Source organism: Chlorocebus sabaeus, chromosome 3, assembly GCF_047675955.1.
Source record: "Chlorocebus sabaeus isolate Y175 chromosome 3, mChlSab1.0.hap1, whole genome shotgun sequence".
NCBI lineage: Eukaryota > Metazoa > Chordata > Mammalia > Primates > Cercopithecidae > Chlorocebus > Chlorocebus sabaeus.
In genome coordinates, this window is record NC_132906.1 from 19714764 (window position 1) to 19740710 (window position 25947).

The 25947-nt window shown below is 41.1% G+C and overlaps 2 protein-coding genes and 1 pseudogene across 8 annotated transcripts in view; 1 reads left to right on the forward strand and 2 right to left on the reverse strand.

The window, feature by feature from the left end:
* The window catches only part of LOC140710878 (uncharacterized), a 152070-nt gene extending 135751 nt beyond the window's left edge, over positions 1-16319 (forward strand). For 4 of the 5 annotated variants that reach the window (XM_073013707.1, XM_073013716.1, XM_073013721.1 and 1 more), the window contains one exon: positions 8790-16262. In XM_073013707.1, the coding sequence (XP_072869808.1) occupies positions 11170-11997 (828 nt within the window). In that variant the 5' untranslated portion in view covers positions 8790-11169 and the 3' untranslated portion in view covers positions 11998-16262. Of the gene's footprint in view, positions 1-8789 lie in introns of all 5 variants that reach the window. The other variant, XM_073013730.1, reaches the window with a different exon arrangement.
* Positions 1-25947, reverse strand: part of MTRF1 (mitochondrial translation release factor 1) — an 88247-nt gene that overhangs the window by 51976 nt on the left and 10324 nt on the right. The gene's annotated exons all lie outside the window — the stretch shown is intronic.
* On the reverse strand, positions 13887-15957 carry LOC103214527 (ras-related C3 botulinum toxin substrate 1 pseudogene; annotated as a pseudogene).

Here is a 25947-nt window from a genome sequence, read left to right on the forward strand (position 1 = left end):
TCAAAATTCAAAATATTTGGGGTTTAGAAAGGTTAATGTGGCCAGGTGCAGTGGCTCAAGCCTGTAATCCTAGCACTTTGGGAGGCCAAGGCAGGTGGATCACGAGGTCAAGAGATCAAGACCATCCTGGCCAACACGGTGAAACCCCGTCTCTACTAAAAATACAAAAATTAGTTGGGCATGGTTGGGCGTGCCTATAGTCTCAGCTCCTTGGGAGGCTGAGGCAGGAGAATTGCTTGAATCCGGGAGGTGGAGGTTGCAGTTAGCCGAGATCGCGCCACTGCACTCCAGCCTGGTGACAGAGTGAGACTCTGTCTCAAAAAAAAAGAAAAAAAAAAAAAAAAGCAAATAACAAAAAGAAAGGTTAATGCATATCCTGAGCATTGCTTAACACCTCAGCAGGCCCTGGGGAAGCACTCTGCAACCCTATACATTAATATTTCTCCAGTGAAATATATGAACTTTTACATCAAATAGGATAAAAAAAGATATAAATAATTGACATCAGTCCAGGTCAGGTTTGCCTGCCACATATTCAGTTTAGGTCAAATTTGCCTACAGAACAAGTTATAAAAAAAACCTTAAATTTTTAGAGATTTTGATTTTTGAACAGCAAATAAGATTTTTCAGTGACTTTGCATGTGGCAAGTCAATATGCTGAGACACTGGGTTGCAGCAGAGAAAGAGGTTTAATCACAGGGCCCCTGAATAAGGAGATAGGAGGAAACCTCAAATTCATCTCCCTAAGGAGTTTGGGGCTGGGGTTTTTAAGGGTTTTGGAGTGGGCCAAAGTTTGGGCATTGTTAATTGGTCAAAGAGTGCAGGGTGAAGTCATGGGACAGGGAGATGAAGAAACTATGTTCTCTCTATGTGCGCTGGCTCACACCTGTAATCCCAGCACTTTGGGAGACCAAGGTGGGTAGATCACCTGAGGTCAGGAGTTTGAGACCAGCCTGACCAATATGGTAAAACCCCATCTCAACTAAAAATACAAAAAACTTAGCCAGGTGTGGTGGTGCATGCCTGTAATCCCAGCTACTCAGGAGGCTGAGGCAGGAGAATCACTTCAACCCAGGAGGTGGAGGTTGCAGTGAGCCGAGATCATGCCATTGCATTCCAGCCTGGGCAACAGAGTGAGACTCCATCTCAAAAAAAAAAAAGAAACAATGTTCTCTATGTTCTCACACTGATTCAGTTCTGTGGGCATCTTCAAACTGGTTGGCATCAGCTATTCCACTGAAATTCAGGATCTGAATACCATATTAAGCAATTTTCAAACAAATTTCTTATTATTCTAACATCAGAGATCCTATCTATAAGAACAATGGGGTTGTAAATTAATCCTTAAAAGCCTTATAATTCTAACATCAGAAATGCTATTGATACAGGAATTAAGAAGAAATCACTTAGGCAGATGGTAAGGTAAGTAATGGTAAGTAACCAAACACCATTTCATATTTTACAATGCTTCCTGTGTAATTTTTATACCAAATAAGCCAAATTATGTCAGTTTTGGACTTTAGGGAAACTAATGTCTTGAAGGATTAATTAGGTCAAAAAAAGACATAATTTGTAATTTGATTTTAGAAAGTTTGTCAAATATCAAAGGTTTAAACACATTTGATATCACAGATCATTGTAAAATAAGTTATTCTCGGGAGGCTGAGGCAGGAGAATTGCTTGAACCCGGGAGGTGGAGACTGCAGCAAGCTGAGATCACATCACTGCCGTCTAGCCTGGGTGACGGAGCAAGACTTCATCTCAAAAAAAAAAAAAAATGAAGGAAAAGAAAAAGAAGCCATTTCCTTTAGACCTTTAAAAAAACATTTTAGCATCAGGCTACAACAAACAGAACTCAAGGGGAAACAAAACTTATATGAGCTGAAAATGAATTGAAGAAGAGTTTTACTATTTTACGTCCTTTAAAAGGGGAGAGAGGCTGGGTGCGGTGGCTCACACCTGAAATCCCAGCACTCTGGGAGGCTGAGGCAGGCAGATCATGAGGTCAGGAGATCGAGACTATCCTGGCTAACACAGTGAAAGCCCGTCTCTACTAAAAAATACAAAAAATTGGCCAGGCGTAGTGGTGGGTGCCTGTAGTCCCAGCTACTCAGGAGGCTGAGGCAGGAGAATGGTGTGAATCTGGGAGGCAGAGCTTGCAGTGAGCCGAGATAGCACCACTGCACTCCAGCCTGGGCGACAAAGTGAGACTCCATCTCAAAAAATAAATAAATTAAAAAAAAAATAACTAAAAGGGGAGAGAAAACCAAAAACAAGATGCAATACAAATTGAACTTTCTGTTAAAAAAATTAAAATCTCCTGTAATTTATTGAGTACATCAATCCTTTAAGAAAATTAATTTTATTGTTCTAATTATTTAGTGTATAAGTGTTTTCAAGCCCAATCCCTAGAGAGACCATTATAATTTCTCATTAATTTTAGACAACTTGATCATATATAAATTTTTGGGTTTTTTTCTTATAAAGCCTCTTATTGTGACTTACACAGACCATTCATGACATGCTTGGACTTTCTGGTTTGACATTAACATCCCTTTTTTTTTTTTTTAAACAAGAGCCATTTTATTCTAGGACTAAATTTGCCATACAAGATTCTTTCTTATTTAAAATTATTTCTCTTTAAGCGTTCATACCAAAAACAAAACAAAACCTCTTTATTTTTATAACTTTCTTTATGTCTCTCTTATTTCCTGGTTCCTTTTACTTGGGTTTTGTTTTGTTTTGTTTTGAGATGGGGTTTCACTCTTGTCGCCTAGACTGGAGTGCAATGGTGTGATCTTGGCTCACTGCAATCTCTGCCTCCTGGGTTCAAGCGATTTTCCTGCCTCAGCCTCCTAAGTAGCTGGGATTACAGGTGTGTGCCACCACACCTGGCTAATTTTTGTATTTTTATTACAGACAGGGTTTCATCATGTTGGCCAGGGTGGTCTCGAACCCCTGACCTTTTTATCCACCTGCCTTGGCCTCCCAAACTACTGGGAATCTAGGCATGAGCCACCACGCTTGGCCCTTTTAACTTGTTTTGTACATAACCTTTAAATAAGCTTGCAATTAGACAAAAATTGTTCACTTTTTTTAAAAAGGACACTTTTTTATTAGAATGTTTTTCTACAATATATTTTTATTAGAAAATACCCAAATAACAAAAATCTATTACTTAATTTAATATAATTTTATATTCTAAATTACGATGAATTTTTCTACAATTATCCCATTACAGTTACGTATTTACTTTATTTTAAACATTTACTTATTTTAGTTATGAGAACTGCAATAGTCATGATTTAAAGTTATGCAAACACCATTGCAAAATTATAACTGGGACAGTGAAAAAGATCTGACCTAACCGACTCCATCTTGCTTCTAACCTCCAAGCTGTCCTTGTTCATTCCTGAGCTCAGGCCAAACTAACTTTGGGAGGAACTTAGTTTATAGTTTAGCTTTGAAACAAAGATAACAGTCCCTTCCCAAAACAAACTTTACTGCCTATGGACTAGACTGCCTAAAGCCACAAGATTAGAAGTTATGGTAATCTTATTAAATTTAAGATGTAGCTATTTTCATTAAACCAATATCAATGTCTTATTTATTAAAAATGACATAAGCAAAGTTTATTCTGTCTTGGGCTGGGTTTATAGTTTTGTAACCCCTATGCCAAATTTTGAAACTTTACATTATTTGCTTAGGATAATTATGAAATTTATTGATTAATAAATGCAAACAAAAATTTATGTTGGCAATTTTTAAGACATTTCTAATATCACTTTACCAATAATTTTAAAGCTAGCTTATTTATTAGAGATTTTACTTAAGTTATGTAAACTTGAAAAAGCATTTGACTAGTCTTTTTTCCTGATTAAAGTATTTGATTGACATATTTTTATTTTCTTAAGTTAATTAATTAGAGCTCTTTTAGATATTTTCAGTAGTGAAACATTGTGTACATAACACATAAATACATAGACATATAAGGGATGCTGATAGAAGTACATCTGACAGATTCATAAACAGCTATTTTTCCTGTCTTATACTTTCAAATTCTTGCTAACCTGTCTCACTACCCTAGGCAGTTGTTAGCTAAATAGCTTTAAATTTGCATATTAAAGGAAACAACTTAGATGAAAATCAAATAGCAAAATTTACATGATAAGGTACAGAGAGAAAAAGTCTGGTATGCTAGAGAAAAAATGAATTTAATTGCTAATTAAACATAAAACTATAGAAATTATAAAGGCCTTTATGATTTTTTATTTTTTAATTTAATTTACTTTTTTTTGAGATGAAGTTTCACTCTTGTTGCCCAGGTTGGAGTGCAATTGCGTGATCTCAGCTCACTGTAACTTCAACCTTCTGGGTTCAAGCTATTCTTCTGCCTGAGCCTCTCAAGTAGCTGGGATTACAGGCATGCACCACCATGCTTGGCTAATTTTTTGTATTTTTAGTAGAGATGGGGTTTCACCATGTTGGCCAGGCTGGTCTCGAACTCCTGATGTCAGGTCATCCACCTGCCTTGGCCTCCCAAAGTGCTGGGATTACAGGCCTGAGCCACTGTGCCCAGCCTAAAGACCTTTTAAATACATACACACACACACACACACACACATCATATAGCTTTTACTTCAAAACTTTGGACATGAGATAAATACAAATTCACTGGCTTGCAAAAAACCTGTTGGATCCAAATAATGCTTTTTATCTTAACAGACAAATAACAGCAGATTTAAAGCAGGCAGAAAAGAAAATATAAAGGAGAACTTAGGAACTCTAGAGTTTGCAGGTTGACTTTAGGGCTCTTTTTCCTTAATGTAAATGTGCACAAAGACCATAATTACTTCCATTTTACATAAACTCTGGCAAGTACAGATGCCATGAAACCTATAGAATGCTCAAAAGGGGGTCATTCTCCTTGCTTTCTCCTTATTCTTAGATTATTTGTTTCCCACTTTTTTTCTTAAAAGGAGGAACGGAGCTGTGGCCTAGGGTTTTTGTGTAGTGGATTGATGTGTGGTGCTTGTGGGCAGGACAACACAGTGTGTCACCACTGAGCCATTTCCACCTTCTTTCATGTTTTAGTTTCTCTCTCCAGAGGTCTCTGACCTCTGAGAGGGCTTAAAACACCTGGTGATCAACCCTTACATATGTGTTTCCTGGACGAGCCTTTTTAAAAATTAATTTTTGTTTGGGATTTTCCAGTAGGGCCACTGCACATCACAGGGGTCAACCCCCCAGACACTCCCACAAAGCCCTTGGTCACCCAGGGGTGCCTTTCTGCTGGAAGGAGCAAAAGCCCTTTCTCTTTGGAACCGAGAAAACTCAGTCTCCTGTTAACCTGTTAAAACAACCATTCATTTCCTCATGCAAATATGCACAGATGAGCTGAATTGAGATCAACTTGGGGAGAAAAAGGAATAGAGAAGACCCTTTAGAAAGCAGCTCTGAACTAGAATCAGGATCCTTAAACAACAACTTCCTAGGAAATAAAAAAAAAAAAAAAAACAGCCAGGACCACTTCCAGTAAACTGTGCTCAACCACTCCTAACTTTGTAGCTCTCATCTCCCATTACACACACCAAGGTCAAATCCTTTCACAGTGCAAAGTAATCTGTGGTACCCCCAAAGCCAAAGAGATCAGTTCATGTAATACAGAAAAACAGATCTTTAGACCTAAGAACAATCTGCTCATGACTCTTGAAACTTTACAAAGAAAACAGAACACCATAAAAAGGGTCAGTGGTGCCTTTGTTCTGAATTCTTTACAGGGATTCAAGTCATTAAAAGCCTTCTTTAGATTTTTTTGGTACTGCAGATGGCAAAGGGGAAAGGAGGTATAGGGTGGAAAAAAAGTAAATGAAAGAATATTTGTTTGTTTGTTTTTTAAGATAGGAAGCAAACACAGAAACCAAGCGCATGATTTTTTGGTTTTTGTTTTTCCTCTTTTGCAGCTGTGAGGAATTTTAGTCAAATTAGAGAGACTTTATTACCCATAACTTGGAATTCTCACTCAGAATTGACCAAGTGAGGTAGAGTTGGTCAACTCTGATGAGAGAAAGACTGTAACAAACAACAACAAAACCCAACAATATGATCACTGAGCACTCTAATGGTAAGGAGAAATTAAGACGAGCTTATTGTTAAACTTCAGTCAAGACAAAATCCTAATTCAGCTACTTACCTAGGGATGGGTCTCAGGCTAAAGACTGCCTTCTACCATCCTAGCAGGAGGAAAAATACTTGACCTCATCTTCCCTGCTGGGTGCGAGTTCAAACTGCATAAAGGATTTGCTTACCTTCCATCATCATGGAAGCAGAAAATTTCGCCTTCCTTGTTGGAAGCAAGTAAAATGCCGAAAAAGGGCGGGGGCGGGGGGGCAGGTCTTGGTAGTTGCACGGCAAAATAAACTTTAGATCTTGACCAAATTTTGGGAGATCAGGGATTTTCTGGAGGGGGTGCTCCCAGACCTCAGCAAATTGTCCCATGGATTTGAGCCATAAAATTAGCTCATGCTGGTACCAACCACCAACAGGAAATTTGTCAAAGGTTAGAGGCATCTTCACTCAGAATCCCTGCATGGTTACCAAAATGTGAACCCCAAATATCTGAGACAGGTCTCAGTTAATTTAGAAAGTTTATTTTGCCAAGATCGAGGATGTGCACCTGTGATACAGCCTGAGGAGGTCCTGATGACAAGTGCCTAAGGTGATCAGAGCATAGTTTGGTTTTATACATTTTAGGGAGACATGAGACATCAATCAACGTATGTAAGATAAGCTGGTGACACCTGTAATCCCAGCACTTTGGGAGGCCGAGGCAGGCGGATCACCTGAGGCCAGGAGTTCAAGACCAGACTGATCAACATGGAGAAACCCCATCTCTACTAAAAATACAAAATTAGCTGAGCGTGGTGGCACATGCCTGTAATCCCAGCTACTTGGGAGATTGAGGCAGGAGAATCACTTGAATCTGGGAGGCGGAGGTTGCAGTGAGCCAAAATCACGTCATTGCACTCTAGCCTGGGCAACAAGAGCAAAACTCCATCTAAAAAAAATATATATATATATATATGTGTGTGTGTGTGTGTGTGTGTGTGTGTGTGTGTGTATATATATGTAAGATGAACATTGATTTGGTCTGGTAAGGTGGGACAGTTCAAACAAAGGTGGGACAATGTCAAGCTGGGAGAGAGCTTTCAGGTCATAGGTAGATAAGAGACAAATGGTTGCATTCCTTCAGTTTGTGATTAGCCTCTCCAAAGGAGGCAATCAGATATCCATTTGTCTTAGTGAGTCCACGGGTGATTTTGAATAGAACGGGAGGCAGGTTTGCTCTAAGCAGTTCCCAGTTGACTTTTCCCTTTAGCTTAATGATTTGGGGACCCCAAGATTTATTTTACTTTCACAGGAACAATGGGGATACATACAAACGGTCACTATCTGGTGCTATGTGACTTTTGGTTACAAGGAAGTAGGCTAAAGTACTGCTGGATTAATGGTTAATTATAACTATGTTTCTGTCCAGAATTCTTAACACTGTGAGGTGACTTTAATGACATCCTCCAAGAGCCTCACGTTTCAGCTCAAGAGGATGATTTATTTCCTGAAAACACACTTTCAAACTTATTTTTTTGTTCATACTGCTGAAGCATGCTTTAAAAAGGTAAAGTTATGACCCTTGTACAAATATGAAGTTGAACATGTGCCAAAATGATTAATTTATTAATAAATCAGAAAACCGGTAGATTTTATAACTGGTTAAAGAAAATGCCAAGACACATAAGTACACCATAAGGAATTCTGAAACAAATCTGTTAAACCCCTTTCCTGTTCGCCCTGAGAATACTTGCTGGCGGTGCTTGCAGCTGGAATGTTTACCCCGTGATATTTTTGACATGAAATATCTTGATTTTATTATTATTATTATTACTATTATTATTTTTTGAGACACAGTTTCACTCTGCTGCCTGTTTTCAAGTGAATCTCGTGCCTCACCCTTCCGAGTAGCTGGGATTACAGGCACGCTGCACCACACCTGACTAATTTTTGTATTATTAGTAGAGACAGGATTTCACCATTTTGACCAGGATGGTCTCAAACTCCTGACCTCAAGTGATTCGCCCACCTTGGCCTCCCAAAGTGCTGGGATTATAGGCATGAGCCTCCATGCCCGGCCTATTATTATTTTCATATCACTCTAGTGTACTGACTTTAGAAACAAAAAGCATCATTTTATTATAGCATTCTGTTAGTAGTGGTACTTCCATTTACAAAATATAGTAATTCTTGATTACTGAAAATGTCAAATCCTAGAAAACATAGCATTCCTATGCAAGATGTTAACATCGTTCTCAAACAGTTGTTGGCTGAAGATTCATTTGATGAATTAGGTATTTCCAAATTAGTTGATTCTGATGATTCAGACAATTCTGATGTTAGTTCTGTTTAGAAATAACTCCAATCACATTTTTTTTTATATAGATGCAGTCTCACTCTGTTGCCCAGGTTGGAGTGCAGTGGCATGATCTCGGCTCACCACAAGCTCTGCCTCTTGGGTTCAGGCCATTCTCCTGCCTCAGCCTCCCGAGTAGCTGGGACTACAGATGCCCGCCACCATACCCAGCTAATTTTTTGTATTTTTAGTAGAGACAGGGTTTCACCGTGTTAGCCAGGATGGTCTTGACCTCCTGACCTCATGATCCACCCACCTCGGCCTCCCAGAGTGCTGAGATTACAGGCATGAGCCACAGCACCCAGTGGTTTTTTTTTTTTTTCAGACGGAGTTTTTGCTCTGTTGCCCAGGCTGGAGTGCAACGGCGTGATCTTGGTTCTCCACAACCTCTGTTTCCCAGGTTCAAACAATCCTCTGTCCTCAGCCTCTGGAGTAGCTGGGATTACAGGTATGTGTCACCATGCCTAGCTAATTTTTGTACTTTTAGTAGTGACAGGGTTTCACCATGTTGGCCAGGCTGGTCTCGAACTCCTGACCTCAGGTGATCTGCTAACCTCAGCCTCCCAAAGTGCTGGAATTACAGGCGTGAACCACTGCACCCAGCCTAAGAACAGTTTTTATATTTTATTTTCACATTGAAAATCAGTCAGATTTTCTCCAGGCTCAAAGAGCATATTTATGTCAAATTAAATGAGTGTTAGCTGCACTTTTTATTTTTCCTAAATGGGAAAAGGGTTAAATGATGAACAACTGCAAAGCCATAATCACTTGCCCCTCCATTGTACACAATTTGCATTTCTTTCTTTCTTTTTTTTTTTTTTTTTGAGACAGAGTTTCGCTCTGTCACCCAAGCTCAAGTGCAGTGGACCACAAGTTTCGCCTTCCAGGTTCACGCCATTCTCCTGCCTCAGCCTCCCAAGTAGCTGGGACTACAGGCACCTACCACCACGCCTGGCTAATTTTTTGTATTTTTAGTAGAGATGGGGTTTCACAGTGTTTGCCAGGATGGTCTCGATCTCCTGACCTCATGATCCGCCTGCCTTGGCCTCCGAAAGTGCTGGGATTATAGGTGTGAGCCACTGCACCCGGCCAATCTTTCACCCATTTCAAAGTCTTTAACAATTTTTCTTGACATTACTAATTCCTCTGCCTAGATTGTAAGTCACTAAAACTATCTTCATCAAATCAGTTCCTTTTTTTTTTTTAGATGGTGTTTCACTCTGTCGCCCATGTTAGGCAGGAATCTAGACCCAACATGGCGGTATCACCCGGCATGGCAGGCCCTTTGTTAGGACTTTCCGCCCTTCACTTCCTGCTAAGACTCTCAGGGCGTGAAAAAAGCCCATGCCTGATAAAAAACCCCCGCTCTGTGCAAGCTCCTGGACACATCATTCCTCAGAAATCGAAACCTAACTCAGGAAAACTGAAACCTATAAACCCCGCCTACCTTGCCCTATAAAAGGCCCCCGATACCCGCCCCGAGCGTGACTTCCTCGGTCCTCCTCCTAGGGGACTGGTGAACCTCGCCTGTGAGCCCAATAAAGGCTACCTCTGTTCTCATCTGCCTCGTAAGACCTTGCTTGTCTCCCCATTACATTACATTAGTGCGGAAACCCGGGAGGAGACCCCTCCCTGGACCCCTGCCGGTTTGGGCAGGCTCTCCTCTCCCCGAGCCAGGACCTCCTCTCCCAGCCGGGAGCCCTTTCACCAAATCTAAGACTCAATTCGATCACTGCTGGGTAAGTTTTCCCCTGTCCTGCGGGCTCTGGGAGTCCCTGCCCGAAAACACGGCCGTGTCAGGGCTTCCCCTGTCCGTCACTTGTGACCTTGGCACTGGGGACTAGGAGTCGTCCAACCTCCCCAGAAGCCACCATACCCCGCACTCCATGTGGCAGTGGGAGGACGCTCCCGTTGCCTCCAGACTGCCCGCCTCGGGATCATGGGGGCTGCCCAGTCCGAACCAGACCAAAAATCCCCTCTGGGGTGCCTCTTGGCTAATTTTCAGACTTTAGGTCTCAGCCAAGACCTAAAACGAAAGTGGCTTATTTTCTTCTGCACAGTGGCATGGCCGCAGTATAAATTAGATAATCAGTCTCAGTGGCCTGCAGAGGGCACTCTAGACTTTAACATCCTCACAGACCTGACCAACTTCTGCAAGAGACTAGGCAAATGGTCCGAGGTAGCCTACGTTCAGGCCTTTTGGGACTTGCGCTCCCGCCCAGACCTCTGTGCCCAACGTTCGTTGGCCCAGGTCTTGCTTGCGAAATTCACTCCCTCAAGCAAGGAGAAGGATGATTCCTCCTCTTTCTCTGAGCCCCTTATACTCTTTCCCTGCCACCCCTTCGGTCCTGTGCTCAACCTCCCCCTTACCCTGACCCGTCGTCGTCTCCGTCCTCATTGGCGCCACCCCTTCCCTCCACTCCTCCTGTGTCCCCACCAAACCTGACGGACCCTGTCTCTCCTATCTCCACCTCCTCCTCGCCTGTCTCAGCCCATACCCGGTCCAGGACCGACCTCCTGTACCCCTTGCAGGAAGTGGCAGGTGCCAAAAAATAGTCCGGGTCCATGTGCCATTTTCGCTGGCAGACCTGTCTAAGACTGAAGAGGGTGCAGGCTCTTTCTTGGCCAACCCCACTCTGTATATCAAAGAGTTCAGATACCTATGCCAGGTGTATGACTTCACCTGGCATGATCTCCATGTCGTTATGACCTCAACCCTGTCCCCTGAGGAATGGGAGCGTATCCTAGTGGCAGCCAGGCAGCATGCTGACCAGGTTCATTTAACTGACCCCGCCATGCCAGTCGGCACTGAAGCGGTGCCCTCGGCCGAGCCTGGCTGGGACTACCAGGTTGGGCAGGCAGGCCACTGCCGCCGAGACATGATGGTCCAGTGCCTTCTTGCCAGCATGCAGGCAGCCTCCAATAAGTCAGTCAACTTTGATAAATTAAAGGAGGTAGTCCAAGGCTCAGATGAGAATCCGGCCGTTTTTCTTAACCGACTGACTGAGGCACTCATTCAGTACACCCGCCTTGACCCTACCTCCCCCACAGGAGGAACCGTCTTGGCTATGTACTTTATTTCTCAGTCGGCTCTGGATATCCGGAAAAAATTAAAAAAGGTGGAGGACAGCCCTCAAACTTCCATCCAGGATTTAGCCAAACTGGCCTTCAAGGTCTACAACTCCAGGGAGGAAGCAGCTGAGGCCCAGCGACAGGCCAGGCTAAAACAGAACGCACAACTCCAAACCCAGGCCTTGGTAGCTGCCCTGAGGCCAGCCGGCTCCAGGAGTTCTCAGAGAGGAGGTACTCCCCAAGCACCACCTGGTGCCTGCTTCAAGTGCGGCAATGATGGCCACTGGGCCAAGCAGTGCCCCAACCCTAAGGAGCCAACTCGCCCCTGTCCAAGCTGTCGGCAGATGGGCCACTGGAAGTCAGACTGCCCCAACCTGAGGACGGTTGCTATGCCTCCACGTGATGACCCTCCTCCAGGTGCTGGAGGCGTCTTCCAGCTCCTCAACACCGACGAAGATTGAAGAGGCCCAGACTCGGGAACCCCTCTTACTCTTGCCAAGCCCAGGGTTATGCTCCAGGTAGCGGATAAGTCCATATCCTTCCTTATGGACACGGGGGCTACCTACTCTGTTTTGCCTTCCTTCAGTGGCCCCAGTCATCCCTCTGCTGTCTCGGTCATGGGAATTGATGGCACTCCCTCCACCTACCACCAGACTCCTCCTCTGTCTTGCCGCCTGGATGGCTCCCTTTTCTCACACTCATTTCTCATCATTTCTTCATGCCCAGTCCCTTTGTTAGGACGAGACCTCCTTTCCAAGCTAGGGGCCTCAGTTCACTTCCGGCCCAACCCCTCCCTGCACCTTGCGCTCCTCTTTCCCCTCCTCTCACCTGATAAACCCTGCCAGGCTGACACCCCACTCCCGTTTCTGGTCCCCATTAACCCTAAGGTGTGGGACACCTCCACCCCGATCATTGCCCAGCACCATACTCCAGTCCGCATCCGGCTGAAGGACCCCTCCAAGTTTCCCTCGACCCCAGTTCCCCATCTCCCTTGAGCACCGACAAAGGGACTAAAACCTATCATCACACGCCTGCTCCAGCAGCACATTCTAGTCCCTGCCAATTCACCATGCAATACTCCTATCCTGCCTGTACGGAAAAGCTCCAGGGCCTACCGCCTCGTGCAGGATCTACGCCTCATCAATGAGGCAGTAGTCCCCACCTTTCCAGTTGTTCCTAACCCATATACACTTCTCTCACGCATTCCCCCTGATACCACCCATTTTACTGTCCTTGACCTAAAGGATGCCTTCTTCACCATTCCCCTACATCCCAACTGTCACTTTCTGTTTGCCTTTACATGGGAAGATCCAGACACTTATATTTCTTCCCAGCTGACTTGGACTGTTTTGTCTCAAGTGTTCTGAGATAGCCCCCATTTTTTCAGACAGGCACTGGCACAGGATGTTAGCCTCTGTCCCCTTACCCACAGCACACTATTACAATATGTAGATGACTTATTAATATGTAGTCCCTCCTGGGAGAGCTCCCTTGTGGATACTGCTACACTTTTAAATTTTCTTGGCGACTGAGGTTATCAGGTTACCCTGGCCAAAGCTCAGCTTTGCACCCCTTCTATCACCTACCTAGGCATCCTCCTCACACCCACTACAAAAAGCCTCACGGCGGATAGAATAAGCCTTATCGAAACTCTCCAGCCTCCTCAGGATGCGGAAGAGATCTTGTCCTTCCTAGGACTGGTAGGGTATTTCAGGCATTGGATTCCCAACTTCGGGGTCCTAGCCAAGCCCCTCTACCAGGCTGCCAAGGAAGCGCCCACTGGACTGCTGTCTGACCCCTCATTGGTTGCCAACTCTTTCAAGAAGCTTCAGGACTGTCTCCTTTCTGCCCCTGCTCTCTCTCTCCCCAACCCCCTTCGGCCTTTTCATCTATTCACCAAGGAGCGTCAAAAGGTAGCTACTGGCCTTCTAGCCCAGCTGGTTGGATCAACATACCAGGCTGTGGCCTATCTCTCCAAGCAGTTAGACCCCACGGTCCAGGGCTGGCAACCTTGTCTGCGAGCCCTGGCGGCTGCCACAGAACTTACCAAGGAGGCCCTCAAGCTCACCCTAGGACATTCAGTATAAAATAAAAAAGATTGATCCAAAGAGCTGAGTTTGTTGTATTCATTTCATTATGACAGACAGTATGATATTATGTAATGAACATGGGTTGATAAGTTATTGGTGCATTAAATGGCAGTGTTTCATTAAGGAGGCTGTTCTGCTTTACATATCTGAAAATTACTTAGAAAATGTCTGCATTTCACCGGGTGCGGTGGCTCACGCCTGTAATCCCAGCACTTTGGGAGGCCGAGGTGGGCGGATCATGAGGTCAGGAGATCAGACATTTACAACAGCAGGTATTTTCTTTTCCTCTTCTTCATAGGAGGTGGGCAGAGAACTGCTCAGATAGCTTCATCAAACACTGTTTTGAACCCTCGCTATGTGAGAGCCAAGCACTTCAGGTATTTTAAAGCACCAATCTCCTTATTCTTGGCTAAAAGCTGCAGATAGGTGATGGGAGTCAGTTTCTTCTCCTTCAGTTTCTCAAATGTGTCTTTAACAACACTAAGATCAAGTTTACTTCCCACAATAATGATGGGAGTGTTGGGAAAATGGTGCGCATTTCAGAATGCCACTCTGCACAGACATTTTCAAATGACGCAGGACTCATGAGGGAGAAGCCTATTAAAAATATGTCTGTTTACCGACAGAATGGGGGCATGATCTGTCATAATCTTCTTGTCCAGATGTATCCCATAAGCCCAGATTCACTGGTTTTCCATCTACCTTAACATTGGCAGCAGAATAATTGTCAAAGACAATAGTGATAATGCATTGGGAAATGCATTGGGTGTAACACTGATTAGTAGGCAAGTTTTACTTATAGCTCCATCTCCAACCACCACACACTTGATGGCTTGCACCTGGGTCACTCGCTGGGCCCTGGCTGTGGCGGTCAGGCATTAAGGCAAGAAGTGGTGGGATAGAAGCATGGTAGGCAGGTGTATGACTGCAGGTGGCAGGGGATGGGGTGCCAAGGTTGTTGTCCATACCACCTCACCCTTAGCCCAAAATTGGAATCTTTTGAAAATGTCTAAAATAATTAATTCATGTGCACAATTGGGAAAAGCTGGGTTTAAATAAAATGAGTGGGAGACTTACTGTCACTAGCACTTAGAAGCTTCTATTTAGGTGAGTGCAAAAGTAATTGCAGTTTTTGCATTGTTGGAATTTGCTGTTTGGTATTGGAATACATTCTTAAATAATGTGGTTTTGTTATACATCATTTTAGTGAGTATTCTTCACTTTATTTCTTTTGTTAATGACATTACTCGATGTTTATTTTTTGTTTATTTTAGACTATGGAAATGATGTTAGACAAAAAGCAAATTCAAGCAATTTTGTTATTCGAGTTCAAAATGGGTTGTAAAGCACGGAGACAACTCACAATGTCAATAATGCATTTGGCCCAGGAACTGCTAATGAACATACAGAGCAGTGGTGGTTCAAGAAGTTTTGCAAAGGAGACAAGAGCCTTGAAGATAGGGAGCGTAGTGGCCAGCCATCAGAAGTTGACAATGACCAATTGATAGCAATAATCAAAGCTGACCCTCTTACAGTTACACAAGATGTTGCTAAAGAACTCGATGTTGACCATTCTATGGTCATTTGGCATTTGAAGCAAATTGGAAAGGTGAGAAAGCTTGATAAGTGAGTACCTCATGAACTGAGCAAAAATTTAAAAAAATAATAATTTTTTTGAAGTGCTGTCTTCTCTTATTGTACGCAACAACAACGAACCATTTCTTGATTGGATTTGTGCAATGAAAAGTAGATTTAATTTTTTTTTTTTTTTTTCTGAGATGGAGTCTTGCTCTGTCACCCCGACTGGAGTGCGGCGGCAGTTCAATCTCAGCTCACTGAACCCTCTGCCTCCCAGGTTCAAGTGATTCTCCTGCCTCAGCCTCCCAGGTAGCTGGGGTTATAGGCATGTGCCACCATGCCCAGCTAATTTTTGTATTTTTAGTAGAGATGGGGTTTTGCCATATTGGCCAGGCTGGTCTTGAACTCCTGCTCAGGTGATCCACCCACCTTGGCCTCTCAAAGTGCTAGGATTACAGGCGTGAGCCACCGCGCCCGGCCAAAAAGTGGATTTTATATGACAACTGGTGACAGTCAGTTCAGTGGTTGGACCGAGAAGAAGCTCCAAAGCACTTCTCAAAGTCAAACTTGCACCAAAAAAAAGTCATGGTCACTGTTTGATGGTCTGCTGCCAATCTGATCCATGACAGCTTTCTGAATCCCTGTGAAACTATTACATCTGAGAAGTATGCTCAGCAAATCAGTGAGATCCACTGAAAACTGCAAAGCCTGCAGCCGGCATTGGTCAACAAAAAGGGCCCAATTCTTCTCCATGACAACACCCAACCACACGTTGCACAACCAATGCTTCAAAAGTTGAACAAATTGGGCTATGAAGTTTTGCCTCATCCGCCATATTCACCTGACCTCCCGCCAACTGACTATCTCTTCTTCAAGCATCTCAACAACTTTTTGCAGGGAAAACGCTTCCATAACTAGCAGGATGCAGAAAATGCTTCCCAAGAGTTTGTTGAATCCTGAAGCACAGGTTTTAATGCTACAGGAAGAAACAAACTTATTTCTCATTGGCAAAAATGTGTTGATTGTAATGGTTCTTTTTTTTTTTTTTTTTTTTTTTGATACAGAGTTTCGCTTTGTCACCCAGGCTGGAGTGCAGTGGAGCAATCTCGGCTCACTGCAACCTCTGCCTCCTGGGTTCAAGTGATTCTCCTGCCTCAGCCTCCCGAGTAGCTGGGACTACAGGCGCATACCCCAGTGCCTAGCTAATTTTTGTATTTTTAGTAGAGATGGGGGTTTCACCATGTTGGCCAGGCTGGTCTCAAACTCCTGACCTCATGATCCGCCCGCCTCGGCCTCCCAAAGTGCTGGGATTACAGGTGTGAGCCACTGCGCCTGACCTGTAATTGTTCTTATTTTGATTAATAAAGATATATTTGAGCCTAGTTATAATGATTTAAAATTTACCCTCCAAAACTGGAATTACGTTTGCACCAACCTATAAAAGAAATTTTGAAAAAAAGTTGCGTCTACTCAAAAGGTAAATAAAAAGATACCAGAAACTATTTTTCTTTTCTTTCTCTTTGAGATAGGGTCTTGCTGTGTTGTCCAGGCTGGAGTATAGTGTCATGATTACAGCTCACTGTCACCTTGCTCTCCCAGGCCCAAGTGATCTTCCCACCTCAGCCTCCAGAGTAGCTGGGACTATAGGCACACGCCACCACTCCTGGCTAATTTTTGTATTTTTAGCAGAGACAGGGTTTTATCATGTTGCCTAGGGAGGTCTTGAACTCCCAGGCTCAAGCAATCTACCTGCCACAGCCTCCCAAAGTGCTGGAATTACAGGTGCGCTGCTGCACCTGGTCAGCCTGAAACTATTTCTAAATTGAAAAAGATTTAGCAACTTTCTCCCTGTCCCCTCCAACTGCTTCTCCCTATCCTTCTGGCTACTTCCCCACCCCCACTCCCTTATTTGAACTCATTCCTTTCTGCTTGTTCCTTTGGCTCTCATATATCTCTTAGGTAGAGACTTTTGGAATTTCACAATGCATACATTTCTTTATCTCAAAAGAGGGAAAGGTATTTAAATGTAGAACAGATATGCAAACAGAACAGCTACAGAACAAGAATAAAACTACTGAGATTGTTAAAATACAGATCCAACAAATTTTTTCTAAACTGGGACTGATAAATGCCACTTATGATTTCCTGCAACCTTTCCTGGACCTTTTGTGATCTTAGTCTTTCACTGACAATGGTAAAATATATTCAGCCGCCCCCATTAAAATGGAACACTTAATTGAAAAATTAGAAATCTAAAAGAGAAAGAACTATATAAGTGTTTATAAAAGTTAGGCTCTTAGATCAAACAGATCAAAATCTTGAGCTTGGAGCAATAATATAAGGAATCTCTGTTCAATACAAAAGTTTTACTTTTTCTCCTATGCAGAGACCAACAACAACAACAAAAAAACAAACAACAACAACAACAAAAAAGCTGAAAGGAGAGAGAGCGAGAGAGAAACTGCTCTAATCTTTCCCGTCCACATTTGTTAATCAAGCAAACCAGACCGGTAAACGAAAGATAGATGTGTTACTAATTCAAGGATAATTAGGGATTTTATTTTTCTTATTCAATTCAGCCAGTCCTAGCCAAAATGTAAATATTAAAAATGTAACCTTGGCTGGGCGCAGTGGCTCACATCTGTAATCCCAGCACTTTGGGAGGCCAAGGCGGGAGGATCACGAGGTCAGGAGATCAAGACCATCCTGGCTAACATGCTGAAACCCCATCTCTACTAAAAATACAAAAAATTAGCTGGGCAGGCACCTGTAGTCCCAGCTACTCGGGAGGCTGAGGCAGGAGAATGGTGTGAACCCAGGAGGCAGAGCTCGCAGTAAGCCGAGATCACGCCACTGCACTCCAGCCTGGGCGACAGAGTGAGACTCTGTCTCAAAAAAAAAGAAAAAAAAAAAACTAAACTCATTTGAAACTGAAAAAAAGGGTAAAATTGGTTTTACAAAAATCAAACTGCTGGTCAGGCGTGGTGGCTCATGCCTTTCTAGCACTTTGCAAAGCAAAGATATGAGGACCATTTGAGGCAGGGAGTTCAAGACAAGTCAGGGTAACATAGTGAGACCCTCATCTCAATGAAAATAAAAACAAAAATAAATTAGCCAGGTGTGGTGGCATGTGCCTGTAGCACTAGGTACTTGGGAGGAGGCTGAGATGGAGGATTGGTTGAGCCCAGTAGTTCAGGGCTGCAGTGAGCTATGATGATGCCACAGCACTCCAACCTGGGTGCCAGAGTGAGACACTATCACCAAAAAACTAAAATCAAACTGCCACAAAAACTTATTTGCCTGAAATTTTGGTCCACAGTCTTCATTAGATTATCTGTAAGGGCAATTAAATTTTAGCCATGTAAACAGATTCCAATTTTGTCAGAAATATAATTAGGATCCAATTGTCTTTTATGAGCCAATGAGTTTTTATTACTATCTCATGACTAAAATTCTAAAATGAAAGTTGTGAAATCTTTGTGTGTGTGTGTGGGTGTGTTTAGATGTATTTATACATATATACATGTACTATATGCTGTGTCTACATGGTAAAATCTGGCATAGTTGACCAGAAATCTCCTAAGGAGAAATGAATGCTCATATAAAATATATAGTAATTAACCCTCATGGCTTTTAGTTTATGTGAAATGAGTAAAGCATTAACAAATAAGATGATTTTAAAATTATTGGTAAAATAAAAATAGAAATGTCTTCAGAATTGTCAGCATACACTTTGCCTGGGTTTACTGGTCAGTTTTATACCTTTCTCTGTTAGATATCTGAAGCTGTCATGGTTTAACACAAAGGTTATAAAAGTATAAACTCAGCCTAAAACAGAATGATCTTTGTATAATTTTGTGATAAGACTAATTTAATGTTGTTGATTTAATGAAAACAGCCATATCTTCTGGCTTATCAGCAAAATACCAATATATTTAACTTTAAGGTTCTTATTTAAGTGAACAGCTGATAGTCACAGGCTATAAAAATGGATAACAAGGAAATAATTTGATACCATAACTAACTTTGTCTAATATTTCAGTTTTCAGAAATAATCTAGGTCATCTGCTAAAATAAATAAATTAGGTAAATGAAATAAATTTCCATAAATGAACTTTTAATATAATTTGATATCTTAAAGTTGTGTTAAATTAATATATACTAATTAAATCTGGGTCATTATCAAATAAGATTTTAAAATTGTGTTATAAGGAAACATGTTTCTAAAAATTACAAAATGATTCTCATGATAAGTATTGATATATTGAAAATGAACCAGGTAGGTAAAAAAAGAAAAGAAATTAAAAGTAAAATACTGATATGTGACAGACAATTCAAGATCTTGCTTCCTAGGTTTCACTAAATTTAAGAGTTAAAAATTGTAATCAATATATAGAATTCTGTATACAAAGAGTGCATATATATTCAAAATGTATTTTTGATAGAAAAAAATTATAAGAAAGTCACAAAGTGGCTGGGCAAGGTGGCTTATACCTGTCATCCCAGCACTTTGGGAGGCCGAGGCAGGTGGATCACGAGGTCAAGAGATTGAGACCATCCTGGCCAACACGGTGAAACCCCATCTCTACTAAAAATACAAAAATTAGCTGGGCATGGTGGTGCGTGCCTGTAATCCCAGCTACTGGGGAGGCTGAGGCAGGAGAATCACTTCAACCCGGGAGGTAGAGGTTGCAGTGAGCTGAGATTTTGCCACTGCACTCCAGCCTGGCAACAGAGTGAGACTCCATCTCACAAAAAAAAAAAAAAAAAAGAAAGAAAGAAAGAAAGGGATAAAGTTGTGTTCTTTATTGAGAAAAAATTTTTTTGTCTAATTTGTAGGTTAATTAAACATTGTTTCAAAATATAGAAGAGACAGGAAAGAACCAGTTAAGTAGGAGAGTGATATGTGAAGAAAGTATAGATATGAAGATGTTTTTGGTAAGAAAGGTTAAAAAGAAAAGATAATAATTTTACATGAGAAAAAACTTTATATGGTAAATTTGTGTCATAAAGTAAAATTTAAGAGAGCAAAAGTAAAGGACAAAGCAGAAATTCCAAGCATATTGTCAATGGTACATATTGTCAGAGTACTTTGTGATAAGGTTTGTGAAAAGAAAATTTATGAAAGTAAATTTGCATTTGATCAAGTTGGCTATAATTAAAAGGAAATTACTTATAAGTCTTTCTAAAGATTGAGCTTTGATATTAAATTATACTAATACAAAACTAAAATTTTGGTTCCCTGTGTTAGAATAACAAGTTTTTCATCAAGTATCAATTTGCTTTCAGTAAAATTCAGAGGTTCTGAATTTTTAATTCTGAAATCTGTATCTTTTTAAAACTCTTCAGACTTGTATCTCAGAAGTTCAACTTTTACTGTACCTTGCTGCATGTGACTTGCAGGTCACATGTCATTGCCATCTGTTTTTTTTATCCCTGGGAAAGGTACATCTTTTTGCTTGGCTGGGATGGTAACTTTCTCCTTCAATGTTTTTATCAATTCCTGTAACTTTTGTTCTGGTTCTAACACTGATGTTATGGCCTAACACTGAAATGTTTTATCTTGAAGGTGTAGAAAAGCAATGTTTTCCTTCAGTATAACTTGATTCTGTACTCTTGGGTTTTCTTTATAACCAGGAAACATTCACGTTGTTACTAAGAGTCCCTACTTTGTGTGCCTACTCAAGGTACTAGTTTCCTTGTTTACATTTCTCCATAATAAATTGTACATCATAATCCTGGACAAACTCTTCCTCTGTCTGCTTAAATTCAAGTACCTTTTTCATCAGGTTTGACTTCCAGGTTATCTAACTGGGCTTCTCATGAGAAAAAGCAGTTACACAACAGAAGGTTTTTCTTTTCCTTTTTGGTAACAGGTCTGGGAAAAAAAAAAAGATTTTACATTTTATCAAGATAATCCTTTGTTGTCTTTATTAGGATTTTGGTTACTTAGGAAAACTGAGCTTTAAATGGACTAAGGTTTTCAAAATCATGTAACTTCTATATAGCTTTTGAAGTTTTAGGATTATCACTCTGGTTAAATGAATAACTATTATTTAACAGTGACCTGTGATTCTGTTTTGTTTTTCAGATTTTTGTTTTTGTTTTTGTTTTGAGACAGGATCTTGCTCTGTTGCCTAGGCTGGAGTGCAGTTGTGTGATCATAGTTCGCTGTAAACTAGGCTCAAGTGATCCTCCCATCTCAGCCTCCTGAATAGCTGGGACTACTGATGCATGCCAGAACATCCAGCTAATTAATTTTTTTTTCATTTTCTGTTTTAGAGATAAGGTCTTTCTCTGTTGCCCAAACTGGAATGAAGTGGTGCAATCACAACTTGTTGCAATTTTGAACTCTGGGGGCTCAAGCAATCCTTGGTCTCCTGAGTAGCTAGGACTCCAGGTGTGTGTCACCATAACCAGTTCATTTTTCATTTTTATTTGTAGATACCAGGTCTCCCTATGTTGCCCAGGCTGGTCTTGAACTTATGGCCTCAAGCAATCATCTGCCTTGACCTCTCAACGTGCTGGGACTACAGGTTTGAGCTACCATGCTGTAAAACTTTTCATGGAGATGAGATTTTGCTAATGTAGCCCAGGCTGGTCTTAAACACCCGGCCTCAAGCAATCCTCCCACCTCAGCCTCCCAAAGCACTGGGATTACTGGCCTGAGCCACTGTACCCAGCCCATGATTCTCTTTTGATCGAATGTTTCAAATCTTTTGATGTCTTTGGCAGATTTCACCAGGATCGAAATTCTAAAATATGTTTTTTTGGCTTAAAATTAACTTTGGGATATTCTAGTTGGGCCTCTGGAAACATCAAAGAATGTATCTCTCATTTTGTAGAGATATTAAATTATTTGGTAAATTGTATGGTAGGCATTGTCAAATAATAGTATTAGATCTTCTCTTAGTTACATTTATGGGTATGTTATTGATATAAGTGTTTCCAAAATCATACAAATTAATAAAAATATAATATTTTATCAGTCATAATGTTATTATGATTTTTGATTGCTATGTTAAAGTTACATTTGTATGAATATGTTATTAATTTAAATATTCTAAAAAGTATATAAAAGTTACAAAATTCTGATGATCTGATGTAACATTATCAGTCATAATTCTGGTTGCATCTACTAGATATCTTAAATGCTACATGTAATAGCAATAACTAAATTTCCTGGTCAATTGGAACTTTCATCAGATTTTAATCATGCCTATTCTAAATTTTTATCATCCACAGCTGTTGTTTTGAATTCTTCTCTAAAAGCATTTGCAATCAGCTGTATTCCAAAATTGCTTTTCATGGAAAAGACTAACAAGTACTCTTGAACACTGATTTCTGATAACTTTAGGATAAATGGGCTAAATAAAAACTCCCAGAATTCTAATAAAAGACTGACTCATTCATGAGGATTGCTATGTCAACATCAAGCAGAACAAGAAATACAAGGGACTGAACTGATGGGAGCACTAAAATGATGACATAAATTTTTGTTTGAAATATTGCTGATTGTTTTTGTATCTTGTTCTCCAAAGTCAACACTTCCACAGTACATCTCACTACAAAGACATTCCCCAAGGTTAGTGGGTGACCCAAAGCCAATCAGCCCACTCTGTGATTAGCCCACCGTAGTCCTGTCTTTTGGTGTTGAGTGTTCCCACAACCTCCAAGGTTTCAAACCTTGCTTTTTCTCTAAGCCCCCTGCAGTAACAACCACTCACTGCAAACACTGGCTGCCACTTCCAAAACTGCAGCTTTTGCCAATAACTTGTCACCCATTACACATACAAAATTCAGGTTTTCTCTCACAATACAAAGTAATCCCTGGTACCCCCAAAAGCCAAAGAGATCAGGTACTACTTTTAATTGCTCCCTTTTTTTTTTTTTTTTTGAGACTGGGTCGTGCTTTTTTACCCAGGCTGGAGTGCAGTGGCGTTATCTTGGCTCACCGCAACCTCCGCCTTCTGGGTTCAAGTGGTTCTCCTGCCTCAGCCTCCTGAGTAGCTGGGATTACAGGTGTATGCCACTATGCCTGGCTAATTTTTTGTATTTTTAGTAGAGATAGGGTTTCACCATGTTGGCCAGGCTGGTCTTGAACCCCTGACCTCAGGTGATCTGCCTGCCTTGGCTTCCCAAAGTGTCAGGATTACAGGTGTGAGCCACCGTGCCCAGCCTTTAATTCCTCTTATAACTCTTCATTATTTAACAATTTGGTTTCCTTTATGACAATATAAACTGCAATTTATAAATTAATAGGATCAGATTTCAAAAAAAATTCTTGAACCTAATAATTCAATCTTATCTTTTAATTCTAAATACATTTTCCCTTTTTTTTCTTTGAGAGAAGGAGCTGTGAATACTATATAATCTACAATCCTTTTTGTAATGTCCAGGATTTTTGCAGTAATTGCAAAGCAGAGGATTAGATTGGTTTTGGAACTTACTAGGTTAGACAATTGTTTTAGTTGCAAACTCATGATCTTTTCAGCTTTTCCTCTTTGTTTGACTCTTTCTTTTTCTTCCTTAGGTAGGGTACGGGATATTTGTTTTTTTTTTTTTTTTTTTTTGGCTGGAGTGCAGTGGCGCAATCTCGGCTCACTGCAAGCTCCGCCTCGGTATGGGATATTTGATCAGCAAAATTAACTAGCTCATGAGTTTGAGAGGCAGTCCAACTGGGGCATTATCTCTTTGTTACAAACGCCAGTTCTTCATCTGATCCATTTACTAAGTTTTAGTTAAGGAGAACATCATTTTGGTAAGTTAGCATACATTTATTCTGATAGGTCTGAATATCGTTTAAATGTTGTTGTTTTTTTTTTTCACACTCTCATAGTATAACATTACAAGCTCATCAAGATTTTGATGGTATTGTTATATTTTGTTCCAATTAACTACTTTTGGAAAATGAAGGGGATAGGATTTAGCAAAGCTTTGGCAGTATTGCAGGCCCATTCATGATCTGCTTCAGAAAATTTATGGAAGTCCTTTAAACAATTTCTCCAATTTGCCTTTGCTATCTAATCTTTGGCTTTACTTTCTGACACTAACATGTGAATCACTTGGTATAAACCAGAGAATCTGGGATTATAAGCTCAAACATTTAAATCACATTTTCTAGCAAATTCAGTGCGGTCCTGAAGAGGATCTGGGAATTTTTAAATTATGCCTTTAAGTTCTACTTTTGACCATGGTTGATATATCAAGTCAGGTTCTCCTCTAATGGACACAAGGTATTTCCAAAATGGAGCCAGAACAGCAGAAGGAGGAAGAAGAGGAAGAGGAGGTAAATCTGGACAAGGAAGTTCTGTCAAAAGAGAAGGAGGACGCCAGCTCATACCTGTAATCCCAGCACTTTGGGAGGCCAAGGCAGGTAGTTCACTTGAAGCCAGGAGTTTGAGACCAGCCTGGACAACATGGCGAAACCCTGTCTCTACTAAAAAATACAAAAATTAGTAGAGCATGACGCATGCCTGTAATCCCAGCTACTCGGGAGGCTGAGGCAGGAGATGTGATTCAGCCTGAGGGTGGGGGTGTGTGTGTGGAGGTTGTAGTGAGCCGAGATCACACCACTGCACGCCAGCCTGGGTGACAGAATGAGACTCCATCTCAAAAAAAAAAAAAAAAAAAAGAGAAACAGAAGCTGCAGGGGGGGAAAAATTTTAGCAGTATTTTTAAATTCAGAAATAGTTTTGTACTTTTCTCTTACTCTTGCAGAGAATTGGCTTTATCACAACCTCTTTTAGAGGTTTCTAAGTACCATTGAAAATAGCTCCCAGTTTTTTTCTTTTCTTTTAGAGCCGACTTTTACTAATGGATCATGCAGATAGACTAGTTTAGGTGTTTCAAAAGTACCCCATTTTGGCCATTGTAACTTGGGGTCATTTTGAGTAATATGAGATCCATTTTTCTAGATATTTGCATGAGGAGGTGCTGTGAGTATTAAACATAATCCAGCTGGTGTTTCTAGTGGTGGAGCTCTACTTCAGGAGGAAGACTCAGTTATAGAAGTAAGGTTGCCCATAACTAAGACTTTCCTTTTGAATGGCCAAAAAGATCTAGCAGGAGGAATTTTGATCACTCAAGAAGAAAAGTTTAATTTTGTCACTTGAACTGAGCTTCACAATCTGGCCAGTTTTAAAGATTTTCTTTTTTCAGTGATAAACTGGTATCTTCCTGACCAAAATTCTGAATGAGAGGGAAGTTTGAAAAGCTCTAAGGTGTAATTCAAGTAAGACCTTAATATCAGAGAAAAAGTGAAACTTACAAATCTGTGATCACCAAAATCACTAAAGAACAACAAATGAAACTCCTACCGAACAGTAGAGTTTCCATTTCAGCCCTATCAATTTAGGAATGTGTATAGGCTCAAATAATGTCTCAATCCTCAAGCAAGCCAGGAAGATTCAAACTTGAGAGGGGCCTTTTCGGGGATCATTGTTGACTCCAGAAGGTTGGATAAACTACTGGCACCAGGTCTCCAGTTGTCAGTGAAGTGACAGTGATCACTGGAGGTCTGCTTCAGGTCCCGTTTGGGTCACCAAAATGTCAACCTTAAGTAATGAGATACAGAAAATATGATTAAGCATAGAGTTTATTTGAGCTCAGAGTTTGAAGATGGCCACCCAAAAGCATAGATTCAAGTTTCCCTGAATACACACTTCTATTTGCTATAATTACAAGTAGTTTAAACATTTTAAAAAAATAATTAGAGACAGGGTCTTGCTGGGCCTGAACTCC